The sequence below is a fragment of the Paroedura picta genome, chromosome 7 (assembly GCF_049243985.1).
Source record: "Paroedura picta isolate Pp20150507F chromosome 7, Ppicta_v3.0, whole genome shotgun sequence".
NCBI lineage: Eukaryota > Metazoa > Chordata > Lepidosauria > Squamata > Gekkonidae > Paroedura > Paroedura picta.
This window is the reverse complement of record NC_135375.1, coordinates 58,192,967-58,206,596: the sequence shown is the minus strand read 5'-3', so window position 1 is coordinate 58,206,596 and position 13,630 is coordinate 58,192,967. Positions and strand designations below refer to the sequence as shown.

At 42.9% G+C, this 13,630-nt stretch overlaps 1 protein-coding gene across 3 annotated transcripts in view; it reads left to right on the top strand.

Annotated features, from left to right (window-relative positions):
• The window catches only part of FBN2 (fibrillin 2), a 206,627-nt gene that overhangs the window by 94,373 nt on the left and 98,624 nt on the right, over positions 1-13,630 (top strand). For all 3 annotated transcript variants that reach the window (XM_077344464.1, XM_077344463.1, XM_077344465.1), the window contains 7 exons: positions 612-737; positions 1,575-1,697; positions 6,424-6,546; positions 8,751-8,903; positions 9,223-9,276; positions 9,957-10,082; positions 11,709-11,834. In XM_077344464.1, the coding sequence (XP_077200579.1) occupies positions 612-737; positions 1,575-1,697; positions 6,424-6,546; positions 8,751-8,903; positions 9,223-9,276; positions 9,957-10,082; positions 11,709-11,834 (831 nt within the window). The remainder of the gene's footprint in view (positions 1-611; positions 738-1,574; positions 1,698-6,423; positions 6,547-8,750; positions 8,904-9,222; positions 9,277-9,956; positions 10,083-11,708; positions 11,835-13,630) is intronic.

The window sequence follows — 13,630 nt, the reverse complement described above, 5'->3', positions numbered from 1 at the left end:
TCCTGCTCCTCTACCAGAGCTCCCCAGGTTTCCAGTGATAATCTCTGTTAAGAACTTAGGTAGGTTGCCTTCTGCCATTCTACCATTCCACTCAGAGCTGGCTGGGCTCCTTCAAGCTGGCTGACTCTCACGACAACTCCATCAAGGCCACACCCTTGTGCAACCTGACAGACAGCTTTCCAATGCGTTGCAGCTTGCTGGTGTGATGTGCCTTTGGTGGGACTTGTGGTACTGAAGTAAGTGTGAGGACAGAGGCATCAACCCAGGACATATCAATATGGTGTACTGGTTAAGAATGGAGGATTCTGATCTAGAGAACTGGGTTTGATTCCCTACTCCTCTATATGAAGCCTGCTGGATGACCTTGAGCCAATCACAGTTCTCTCTGAAATCTCGCCTACTCACAAGGTGGCTACTGTGGGTAAAGGAAGAGAAGGTAATTATAAGCTGCTTTGAGATCCCATAGGGTAGAGAAAAGTGGGGTCTAAAAAGCAACTCTTGTCTTCTTCAATAGTTACTGTATAGAGTTAATTCAGATACATTGAGCTAAACTTCATATTTTCTAGTTGAAAAAAGTGGAATGTTCATTTCATACTTTTTCTTTCTCTTAGATATTGATGAATGTATTCAGAATGGTGTCCTTTGTAAGAATGGCCGTTGTGTGAACACTGATGGAAGCTTCCAATGCATTTGCAATGCTGGTTTTGAACTAACCACTGATGGGAAAAACTGCATTGGTAGGGGACAGTATGGATTTTTCTCTTAGTTTTTCTCCCATCTCCCAACTTCTTTCTGGGGCCAGTTCAAGGTGCTGATATTGACCTTTAGCTCAATATGGTTTAGGACAGGCATACCCTGAGGACTTATCCCATGCAAACCAACTAAGCCATGATGGTCATCTTCTGAGTCTTTGCTTTGGGTGTCTGTTTCATGAGGTAGCAACACAGGAATGGGCTTTCTGAGTTGTTGCACCATTTTCTACTTCAAACAAAATAACTTTAACCATGTTAAATGGAGGCAAAAAGGTTCAAGGAAAAGTTTTACATTAATTACTTAAGACATTTTTAAGCTCTCTCTGTACCAGACTTAGTCCCCAGGGCAGTGAACAATAACAACAATACAAAGATTTTAAATACATAAATATATAAAAATATTAAAAAACAAACAAACACATGAACTTGTGGAAGGGCCAATAAGAATCCATTAAGCAATATTAGACAAAATAAAATTCATCTATAGTAACTGACAGTGATAGAAAGGGAAAGCTAAATCTTTCTGGGGAAGAAATTCCATAATTTTGGTGCAATCAAGGAGGTCCCTTCTTGGATTGCAAGCTGTCTAGACTCAAATGGCAGGAGCATTTGAAACAGACCGACAGAAATGACTGCAGTGGTCGGTTAGGTCCAAATGGAAGTAGGCCGTTCTTAAGACATTAAATAAATATGGAATGTATTAAAATAGCTTTTTCTTGTAGTGACAAAGTTATTATGATCCTTTTAAATGGGTACATAACTTAGAAAAGATCTAATACTTTTTTTTCAGGGATAAAACAATATTTGTTGCTTCCTTTTCAGATCACGATGAATGTACTTCTACCAACATGTGCTTGAATGGAATGTGTATTAATGAGGATGGTAGTTTCAAATGCATATGCAAACCTGGGTTTGTCTTGGCTTCTAGTGGACGCTATTGTACAGGTACATATATTACATTAAGGAAATCTTGTCTGAAATTTCACTTGTCTGCTAAATTATTTACCCTTTACAAACATGCAAACAAAAAAGAGCCTGTGTGAGGATATTAGAGGTACATTTTAACCTCCTGTTCTGACCCTCTTGTCTGTACCTCTGTGTTCATGTTGACACAGTAAAGTGAAATCCAAGCTTTGTTGAGGACATAAGAAGACCTCTGCTGGATCAGACCAGTGGCCCATCTAGTCCAGCATCCTGTCTCATAGAGTGGTCAGCCTGTCCCTCTGGAGAGCCAACAAACATGGCATAGAGGCTCAGACCTTCCCCTGATGTTGCTTCCTGGTGCCAGTCACACACTAGTAGCCACTGATGTTTGTCTCCTCCATTAATCTGTCTAATCACCTTTTAAAGCTATCTGTGGCTGTGGCTGTCACCACATTCTCAGGCCGCATATTACACATTTTAATCAGCTGCTGTGAAAGAATCATTTCATTCTGTCTGTCTTGGACATTATGCCTATCAGTTTAATCAGATGTGCTCAAGTTCTAATATTTTGCAAGAGGAAGAAAAACATCTCTGTCCACTCTTTTTACCCCATGCGTAATATTATAAACTGCTACCATTTATATCCGGCGGGGGTGCAAACGCGCATGCGCGGCAGCGCTGCGCATGCTTGCATGCGTGGATGTGCCATGCGTGTGCATTTGCGCCCCCGCCAGACGCAAACGTGCATGTGCGGCAAGTCTGCGCATGTGGGTTTACGCCACTGGCATGCCGCCGGCCGCGGCTCCCTCTCCCTGCCCCTCCAGGCCTTCTCTTCCACCCCTCCCGAAGCAAGAAGCTTGCCGAGCCGTAAGCTAATTGGCCGCTTCAGCGGCCGATTTGCTCATGGCCTGGCGAGCTTCTCGCTGTGGGGGGAGTGGGAAGAGGGAGCGGGAAGAGGGAGCCACGGCCCAGCACCGAGGCCTTCGCGGCCCGGCATCCGGGGACCCCTGGCCTAAAGCACCCAGGGTAAGTATTTGTCCAGTTGCTGTTTAAAGACCCCAGTGAGGGGGAGCTCACCCCCTCCTTAGGCAGCCTATTCCACTGCTGAATTACTCTGACTGACACTTTTTTCCCTGATATCTAGTCAATACTGTTCTACACATAGTTTAAACCTATTAGCGCGGGTTCTATTCTCTGCTGCCAGCAGGAACCACTCCTCTACGTGACACCCTTTCAGATACTTAAAGAGAACAATCGTGTTCCCTCTCAACCTCCTTTTCTGCATGGTGAACATTCCCAAGTCCCTCAACCTTTCGTCATAAGACTCATCACTCTCCTCAGCACCCTTTCAGTTTTGAACACCTTATTTTTGAAGTGAGGCCTCCAGAACTGAACTCCAGGTGTGGTTTGACCAATGTGGTATACAGCAGGATTATGACATCTTGTGATTTTGATGTGATACCTCTTTATACAGCCCAAGACTGCATGTGTCTTCTTTATTTCTGCATCACACTGTCTGCTCATATTTATCTTACAGTTCACAAGTACCCCAAAATCTCACAGGGTCACAGCCCAGCCCAGTGCAGGGCTTATAATTTCTCTGCTGCACATCATCCCCAACACTCAGTTCCTTAGTCAAAAACACCTAACAGTACTTAACAGAAATTAGTTTACAAAACATGCATTCACCCACAAATACTGCCCTTACTCATACAGACACAGCAACCTTTATTAGAAGAGAGAGAAAAACAAGGATAAACCCCTCACCTTGTGAGCAATTCTCCACATGCTCCTTGCCTTCTCTCCAGCTGCTCAGCTGAAAGATTTTCCTTGTCTCCTAGTCAGCAAGTAATGTTATTCTTTTTTTTAATGTGGATATTGAACTGATCAAGGGGTAAATGCTGAGCAATGTCAGCTTCATTCTGTCTCCAATATCCATGAGAACTGAGAGCCAAGCTAAAGGGTCCTTCCATCATTGGCAGCAAAGGTGGCTCAAGGAGCCCTTTCCTCATCATGTGACCTTGGCCACTCAGTTCAAGATCCATGTATAGGTTTTTTGCTCTACTTCTGTATAAATAATAACAAAGGCTTCCTTCATGCCTGTCTCTTCTCAAGGCTTAAATCCTGAATCTGTCCGCACTGCAAATTAGAGGGTGTTTTTTAAAAAGTCCTTCGCATAAAAGAGCACTTGCTTATATTTCAACTAAGTAGTCTCACAATGAAGAAAACAGCAAAAGTAAATTCTGGGTTCTGGGTTCATTTTAAGGTTTTTATGCTTACCTAGAAGACCATATGCAGTCCGGGGGCCTGCATATCTATATGAATAAACCCCTCTGAGGGCACTTAGCTGCGCAACTTCTAACCTGTAATCTTCAGCCCAAAACATATCCAACTGGCCTCGACCAAGGCCAGGGCCTGGTGGAATCATCTCCGTGATGACATCAGGGCCCTATTGGAACTAATACAGGCTGATTCTGCACTAGCTTTATTTTTCCGTTGTTGATCCTATTGAATTCAGATCTATTTGAACCCAGGTCATCCTCCTGCCTCCCCCCACCCCCAAATTGAAGCAGAAAGTATTCTGTACTTGATTGGGGAAGCCCAGAGTGGGGAGAGGTGCCAAGCACCACGGGAGGCTCCCTCTCTCTTTTCCTGAACGAGGTGGGGGAGAGGAAGGGGAAATAAATCCCTCCCACCTGTCCTGGGCAGCTTGCCAATACCTGGCGAGGTCATGGCCAGGGCTGCTCAGGGTGGGATCAAGTGCTAACAGGGGCTGGGCCATCCCCCCTCTCTCCCAATTCCCACTGGCTGTGTAGCTTTCAGTGGGCTGTCACTTCTTCCACATGGAAGAAGGTAGAGGGGGGTTTGGACAGGGGCAGGACATCCGACCTGATTGGTTGTTCATTGGATGGATGGCCAATTAGGGATGGGATAGCCTACCTGATTGGCAGTTAGGCAATGAGTTCCAACTCCTCCCATCACTCGCTTCCTATTTTATTTATGTGTTCAGATTGTTGTAAACAGCCCTGTGATGGCTGTGCCAATAGGGGCTATCTAGAAATTTAATAATATGTAAATGTTCAAAAATCTTGTTGGTCTTTAAAGGTGCTACTTGAATATATCTTTAAAGGTTTTTACTGTTTATGGTCTCTTACTTACAAATTTCCAACTTACAAATTAAGGTTAATTTTATAAAGTCAGTATCAAGCGGACATTAAGTACTTGCTATAATTGAAATCAAGGAAATTTAACAGTGAGTGTGATGGAAATATCTGCTTAGAAATCTTGGTCTTCTCCCTTGAGGCCCCCTCTGGATCAAATTCCTATTTGTAGGAGATCTACTGAGGATCTGGGAGAAGTTTACAATGTGGAGGGATCCATGTTTTCCCCAAAATATCACCAGAACTTTTAAAAATCCCATAGATACACAGTAGTGCTACTCCAAGATTAAGTAATTCTTCTTGCCTCCCAAAAAAGCACGTCTCTACATTGCATTAGGGCAGGGGTTTGTGAAACCTTGGGGTTTCTTGACAGCCCCGGAAGGGTTTCCTGAATGGGTGTGAGTTAATTAATTGTTATATATTTTTAAAATTTGTTAAAAATTTATTGTGACAAGACCGTATATGGTCATGTTGACCCACCCACTCCTTCCCAAAACAGCCAAGAATGGGCCTGAAAAGAGATGGGCCCTAGGTGGCCATGTACACAGTTATGCTTCCCAACCCTATTCTGCACGATTGTGCCACTTCTGGGGTTTCTTGAAACCTAGGTGCAAACTGCACGAGCTTTTATTCCAACCCCAGATCGATTCAGTCCCTGCCCTCTACACAGAATGCGATTTCCGTTTGGATTTGGGGCGATTTAAAATTTCCTTCTGCAGCAAGAAGGATTTATCCGGAGTGACCCTACTTTTATTGTGTGATATCTTAGAGTGCTTTTAACCCTCAATATTTAAAGGGTGTTTTGAATCTGGGCTCTCCTCCATGGTAGAGGACCCATGATTGGCCACAGGTGGTCATGTGACAAACTTTCCTTAAAGGAGAAGCCCCTAATTTCTCTCAACTTCTGTCAGTCCTGGATTTTTTCTCCCTTCTCTGCCTCTTTTGATCCTCCCCCCCCCCTCCAAGAAAAGAAAGAGGCTCCCTGCTTGGCTCCTTTCCCCCCCTTCAAGAAAAGAAAGAGGCTTGGCTCCCCCCCCCTTCTGAACTACCCTAACCATGTGCAGAACACTTTTCTGTTTCAATGGGGAGGGGGGAGAAGAGGAAGATCCGAGTTCAAAGCGATCTGAATTCAACAGGATTGACAATGGAATAAACAAAGTAAGTGCAGACTCTGCCCTAATGAATGTTTCAGGGGGTTCTCAATGGTAAAAAAGTTGAGAAAAGCTACATTAGTGGTAAAAAATATTAAAACAACACCCTTTAAACTAGCTGGCTGGGTATCAAAAAAGTAAATTTTAGGATGAGGTTTTAGCACACAGAAATCTATTTATGAAGTGGTTCTTATTTGTGCTTCTTTTTTGCTATGCTTAACCCATGTTTCAGATGCACTGATACAGGAAAAATTCCCATTGGATTGTGATCACGCTCTAAGCATTTTGATCATATTTAATTCCACACTGGGTTCATATAGAAAAAATAGGATAAACTTTAGGTATAATCACAATGATACAGGTCCTTAATGATTTTTTAAAATGTTTCATATTATATAGTACTGCTAAATAAAAGTTACATTTTCTTCTGGCTAGATATTGATGAATGTCAAACACCAGGAATTTGCATGAATGGCCATTGCATTAATACAGAGGGATCATTCCGTTGTGAATGTCCACCAGGTTTAGCTGTTGGTGTTGACGGTCGTGTATGTGTAGGTAAGAAAAACTTTCATAGCTCTATATGATGAAACGTATTCCAATTTATGATACGGTTTTGTCTATTGTTTTAAATCAGATTTGGTTTTTGATAGCACTGGGCTAATAATATCTGAAACTATATTCACCTCTTTTTCTAAGAAACAATGTGAGGCTTTTCTGTGGCAGCCTCACAATTGTGGAACAACCTCTCCACGGGGATGTGCCTGGCCCCCTCACTGTAGATTTTCAGGAGGCAGCTGAAGACAGTTTTGATTGATTTAGTTTTTATTATTGGAAGTTCTATCTGGAATTTTTAAACTGTGACTTATTGTTTTATTTGGGTTTTTAAATTATTTTTAATGGATGTCGTAAGCTGCTTTGAGTTCCACAAGGGATAAAGGTGGCTAATGCATGTTTTAAATCAAGAATGAATAACCTGGTATCTGATGAAAACTAGGTAATAAAAATGCACTAGAAATCCCAGCAGTGCAGGCTGCATTGATGTTCGGGAGCTGTTGTTTTCTTTTTCTAGTATCAAAGGGGCAAGCTTCGGAAAGCTTTGCTTGGAAAGTAAACGGGCATGTATATGCTGCCACAACCAAGCCAGCTGCCAGAGCCCTGGATGGGTCTGGCATGAACAGCAACATGCTCTTCTTGCTCTGTGCAGTTCTCAGCTAGTTCAAAAGTCATGTGATTATTCTCATAGTCCTACTAGAGTTTCAACAAGAATATTTTCTCCTGTCAGAAGTTCAAGTTTCAGGATAGAAATTTGAACCCACAAAAATCTGACACACTGCTTTTAATAATATGGCTTGTTGTGAACAGTTTGTTGCTAGGGTATTTCTTCACAAGAAATCAGGACTCATTCAAGAAATGCACTATGCCATCATAATCAGAATTATACCTTTCTAAGTCAATTGAAGTCAGTGGCTTAGAATGGTATGACTTGCGTTAGATTGGTATTGATACAGTACCATGCAAAGGTACTGGAGTAACTGCATTGGATTTCATTGTTAGCTTTGGAAGACAGTGATATAATTGCTATAGACATACAGTAATGGGAATAAATCCTATATAGTACAAAATGAAATTCTATCCATTTTGCCTGCTAAGCAGAATTTCAGAGTCCATCTACTTTAAACAAATGTACTTTAAATTCTTTGGCTTCTAAAGCCTTTTTGTTGGCTATGCTCTATGATCCTTTAAATGATTTAAGTGATGTTATTCATAAGAAGAAGACAGCAAAGAGTTGGTTCTTATATGCTGCTCTTCTCTACCATAAATTGGCACAGAATCACCTTCCCTTTCCTCCCCCCACAATTGACACGCTGTGAGGTAGGTGAGGCTGAGAGAGCCCTGATATTACTGCTTAGTCAGGACAGCTTTGTCAGTGCTGTGGTGAGCCCAAGGTCACCTTGCTGCATGTGGAGGAGGAGTAGGGAATCAAGCCTGGTTTGCCAGATTAGGAATCAGCTATCCTAACCACTATACCAAGCTGGAGGCAGCTGAAATGTATTTATAGTCTGGTAATTGGCACACTATATTGAACATTTTACTTTAGACTGTTACTAATGCTGACAAATGGGTTAAATATTTAATGGAAGAAACCAAAACAAAATGATAAAGAACTGAAATCATTCATTGATTTCTGGATAGATGAGGTATTAGATTCCTTCTTGTGTGGTTTAATATGGACCAAAGTTTAATATTATGCACGGTGGGAAAATACCAGGACAGTGCTCGCATGGTAGCAGGGCTAATCCCTGCTTATTCAAGATGTTGCTGCTGGACCTGGCTCACAATACCTTCATGAAAGTAACCCCCTCTGCCACCATGGAGAAGCACAATGGAACTTTTCTGTCCAGGCTGATATGAGTACATGATGAAATCCAGGGCAGATCGTGTCCAACAGGGGGAAGTGGCAAGGCACGCTGCCTTGCCACAAGAAACCTGTGGCGGCTTGGCACAGCCACCACTGTGTATAATAGGTCATAGTGATAACTGGTACAGAATATCTACTTAGGTAATATTCTTTCAAAATACATATGTGGTTGGATCCAACATTTGGAGGGTATCGGGGCTGATGGAAGCAAGTTTTGCTTTAAAGATTAATTAATTTATTACATATGCAAAAGTTTTGGGCTTCATTCTTTAGGGGGTAATATTTTTTCATACCATTTCCAGAGTAAGACAACTCTTCTGTTGTTCCTGGCTCTTCTTAGATACCCATATGCGCAGCACATGCTATGGTGGGATCAAAAAGGGAATATGTGTTCGCCCTTTTCCTGGAGCTGTGACAAAATCTGAATGTTGCTGCGCCAATCTAGACTATGGCTTTGGAGAGCCCTGTCATCCATGTCCTGCCAAGAACTCAGGTAAAGTTGCATTCTTCTTTTGATTTGGTATTTGGCATAAATCAAACAATAAAGGAAATCCATATAATGTGTCTTTTCAGGAATGTTGTGTTCAGATAAATTTCTGCTGTGAGGAATCTTGTTACAGTATAGTTTTTCCAATATTGCATCTGGCAATGCATATAAAATAATGGGTTTCTGAGGCCAAACAACTTTATATTTCAGTTGAGTTAATGGGGATTTCAAAAGAGATGTGAATTTACATTAGCAGTAAGAAGTGAAAACATTAATTTTAACAATGTCTCTTTTTTATGGATCAATTTATTTTCTTTGTGAAAAGCTGAGTTCCATGGTCTGTGTAGCAGTGGAGTGGGAATTACTGTTGATGGAAGAGGTAATGTTTCATAATATTTTATAGATATTCCTACAAAGATTAAAGTAAATGATAATTAATTGGTCTTGTGCATGCAGTCATATGTCTACAAAGTTCTGTTTTGCAGCTTCCCATACAATTTTTTTTCAATATGTTACCATATTTTGAAAATGAAACAGATACTGAAGAGAGACCAGATTCTGCTTCCTTGTTGCCTGTGGCAAAACTCATTTCTATTACATTGTTTTAGTGTCCTATAATAATACTTTACTAAAACAAATGAAAATTGATTTCTTAAAATATATATTAAGATAACTTTATAATTCTTTAATTATATTTTTATACTCTGAAATTGTCCCCTACATTTGTGTTTTTCAACCCATGGATCAGGACTTCAGGCGGGCGGCTGAGTTGTGAGCCCCTTCAGCATTTTTACTGCCTTTTGAAAGAATTTCCTGTTAGTGCAGAGAGAGCATACCATGAAAGTTAAAGACAAGATAGAGATAGATTGCTTGGTAGGTGGAAGAAAGATAAGGAAGCAGGGGAAGAGGAGAAGCTATAGAAGCTGCTTGTCAAAGGATTGTAAGCCGTGACTTCTTCGGGTAGTTAAAGGAAAATGAGATTCCCCTGCAAGTATTCATGAGCCCCCTGCTTGTTCAAATTACAGTAACCTGCATTAACAGGCTTAATTACTATTACAGATATTAATGAGTGTGCTTTAGATCCTGATATTTGCTCCAATGGAATTTGTGAGAACCTTCGTGGCAGCTATCGATGTAATTGTAACAGTGGGTATGAATCAGATGTTTCAGGAAGAAATTGCATTGGTAAGTTCTTTAAACTGTGTTCATACAGAGATCAATGACAATGCTTTCTGTGGAGACTTTGAATATATGAAAATAAATGAACCTTTTGCTATGATATTACCACAGATTGCTAGTAATTTATTACTGAATTTTTGCATGTTTTCTGATAATATGGGTGTTTAATGAAGGATTACATTGTATAAAAACACTTAGATATATTTATAGAATGTCAACATAAATTGTTTGTAAATACCACTTAATATCTGGATAATCTGTTGTCAGTTGCCATTTTATTGATGCTCTTGACACCTAAGCTTATACCAGTCAATTACCACTGCAAGGTTTTTTTTTAAGCCTCTTTATTTTAGTAGGGTAAAACCAGGGCTTAATGCAATGTACAGATGCAATTCCAAATGTTCCCAACATACAGAACATGTGTGGTTCTTCTCATCCATTTGTTTTAGAAATATTGCAGTTATGTTTTATATAGGTTAATGGATGAAAGATAAAAGGATAATTTTAGTTGGCAATAATGGCCTGGATCTGTGGTGTCCCTAGCCTATTTTGTGACCAGGGCAGGCAGGGGGAGGGAGGCTCTTCTTTCCCTTCACTGTGCAATAATAGCATTCAAAACAAACCAAAACACCAACATACATCATGTTTGTAATCCTGAAACTTCCGTCTTCATGACATGACATGTTATTGGTCGTGGTGGTGTAGTTTCACAGATCATGTCAAGCCCTGATGGCCTGCACAGGCAAAGTCATCTGCCAGCCCAAAGGATGCAGGTCAGGGGCACTGCAAAGGAAGGGATGTGTGAGGAGGAGAGAATCTTGAACCTCTTTCCCTCTGGGTGAGAGTAAGAGAGTCTTGAACCGCCTTCTCCCTGAACTAACATTTGCCTCTAGTGGAAGGGAAAAGTCGGCCCTGCAGCTCCTCGGGGAGGCTGTGCTGAGCACCATCATGGTTCTCCAGAGATGTGAGAGGTTTATTCTCAGCAGATGGGAGGGAGAGGATGCCCACTGTGGGCTTGTCGAAGACCACTGAAAAGCCTCTCACATAAAACAGCCACAGCCTCCCTCTACAGGGGATGTGCCTGTCCCAGACTGCAGTTGGGTGGGATTCTCCCCATGCAAATTGTAGAAGGGGTACCCTGTGTCAGGAAAGCAAAAAAAATGTGTGACAAAAGAATGCATATGTGAAGTGTAAGGAGGAAGTGAAGGGGTTTAAAAGATGAGAAATCTAGGTCGGAAGAGGTTTTCACACGTACAAGACCTGGAGAGAACTTCCCAGTTGAACATGGAATTATCAAGGTGCCTGGAGCCCTAAATTTGTCTAGAACTTGCTTAGCTTCTAATCCTTTCTTTACTCTTCATTACTTTATTAGCAAATTAAAAAGAAGATAATTGATGACTAGAAAATGCCATTATTACTCGTTTCTATGTAGTGGGCTTATAGATAAGGATACAAAAGTTTGTAAGAATGTGGTCATTTAGATCAGCCTGCTTAAAAGATCCTAAAATTATTCTTTCTGAAGCTGCTGTTGGAAAATATGAAGCTGTGTATGTGTTTGTGTCAATATCGTAGTGTACTTGGCATCAGGGAAGCACTATTATAAAATTAATGAACATTACACTTCTTCTTTAGACATTGATGAATGTTCTGTGAACCGATTACTTTGTGACAATGGCCTGTGTCGAAATACACCTGGAAGCTACAGCTGCACATGTCCAAAAGGTTATATATTTAGTAGTGAGACTGACACATGTGAAGGTAAGCATGTTTCTGTCGTTGGCTACTCTAAGCAGTTCGAACACTGAGAATTTATATAATTGAATACATGTGAAAGCCCATACACTGGCAGAGGGCTCACCCTCTCCAGTCAGTGTTTGCTGATGGCCAGGAGGAACCTGGCAACCTAGTACTAGGTTAATCTCCCAGTTCTCAGTGCCAAATTAACCAGTGCAAGAAACAGAACACAAGAGAATTGCAGTTTGCCAGTTGGGCACAGGCATCTGCATTGTTATATGGATTTCTTTTAGGCTTGTTAGCCAATGGGTCTAAAAGAAGAATAGGAAAGACTTACACCTCTTTATGATAACTGCATGTTGTGTAGGTGGAACAGTGAGAAACACATATATTCAGACATTGATCTTGCCATCTGGGGTTCCTTTACTCCCTCCTCCCTATTTTTTTTAACAAATCTTCTTTTAAGTTAGGACAGAATGATCCTAACATTTGACATTTTAACAGAATGATCAACTAGAGTTATTATAATATTAGATTTAAAGCCCATTGTATATTGTAATACAATGGGCACTAGCATGCCCTCTCCTGTGGCGGTCCCCCTTGCAGCCCTCCTGCCCCCTCCCACTCTGCCACCCCCAGCCCCCTCCCCCCCAGAGGCCATGTCTTTGGTGATGGAAAAGGAGCAGGGAGCTCCTTTCCCCATGGTGACAGCTTCTCCCCCCCAGCCCCCTCCCCAGGTGCCGGCCTCGTGGCGGGAAAGGGCGCCTTCGCCGTTGGGCAGGTGAGGGGGGCGATTAGAAGAGTGCCATGTTGGGGGGGTGGGGGAAGTGGCGGCGGAGGTTGGGCTCAGCACAGGTGGAGGCGCCGCGACGGCTGTGGGCTCAGATGCAGCGAGATCTCTCCGGGCAGCAGCTGTGTGGGAGGCAGCGGTTTCCCGGGCGAGCAGGGTGTGTTACCGGAATCTGCGGGGCGAACGTGGAGTGGTGTGGGTAGTGAGGCACCGGAAGAGCTCCATGTGGGGGGGGGGGGGTTGGGGAAAAGTGGCCCCTGTCGGTCTTCTTGCGGCTGGGCTAGCCACTACACGGAGAAGTGGTGCCCTTCCAGTGGGGGAAGAAGAAGGAGGAGGAGAAAGTGGCAGCTGGAACTCAGCCGAGTGCCCTCAGTGGGGACACAGTGGCCGGGGGGCCAGGCACTTCTGTAGGGTACTTTGCAGTGAAGCTGTACATGGGTCTAGGGAATTGGCTGAATTAAACCCACTTTGAATGAAGGCAATGGGGGCAGGAGAGTTATGGCTAACCTGCAGAAGTGTGGGATGCCACCAACGACAGAGAAGGGCACAGAGCAGCAATGGCTGTGTAAGCAGGTGAGCGTCCCAGGCTTTTATCCTGAGGCAGGGCAAGCGATGTCTCGTGAGGCAGGCCTGCATCCTAGGTCTTGAAGATGGTGTCACCATTCTTGGGGCTCGGAGGGCAGCATGGAAAGGCGCCGTGGCTGGGTGGCCACCTCTAGCATCCCTGGCAATTGGTGTAATGGTGGTCGCAAGCATCTGACTGCGTGGGCTGGTTGGGAGGTGCTGCGTGGCTCTCGACTGTTTGGAATGGCAGTCAGGGGCTCTGGGGGCCAATCAAGAGGCGGGCTGTGTGTGCCTCCCGATTGGCCCCTTGGCCCCGGACTGACACGCGTAGGGGCCAAGGGGCCAATCATTGCCCCCCCATCCCAGACTGTGCCCACCCCCACACCCCAGAGAGGTGTAAAGATGGAATTCCTAAATGTTAATGTAATCAGAGTGTAACTCTAATTAGCAACCCCAGTTAATAGAC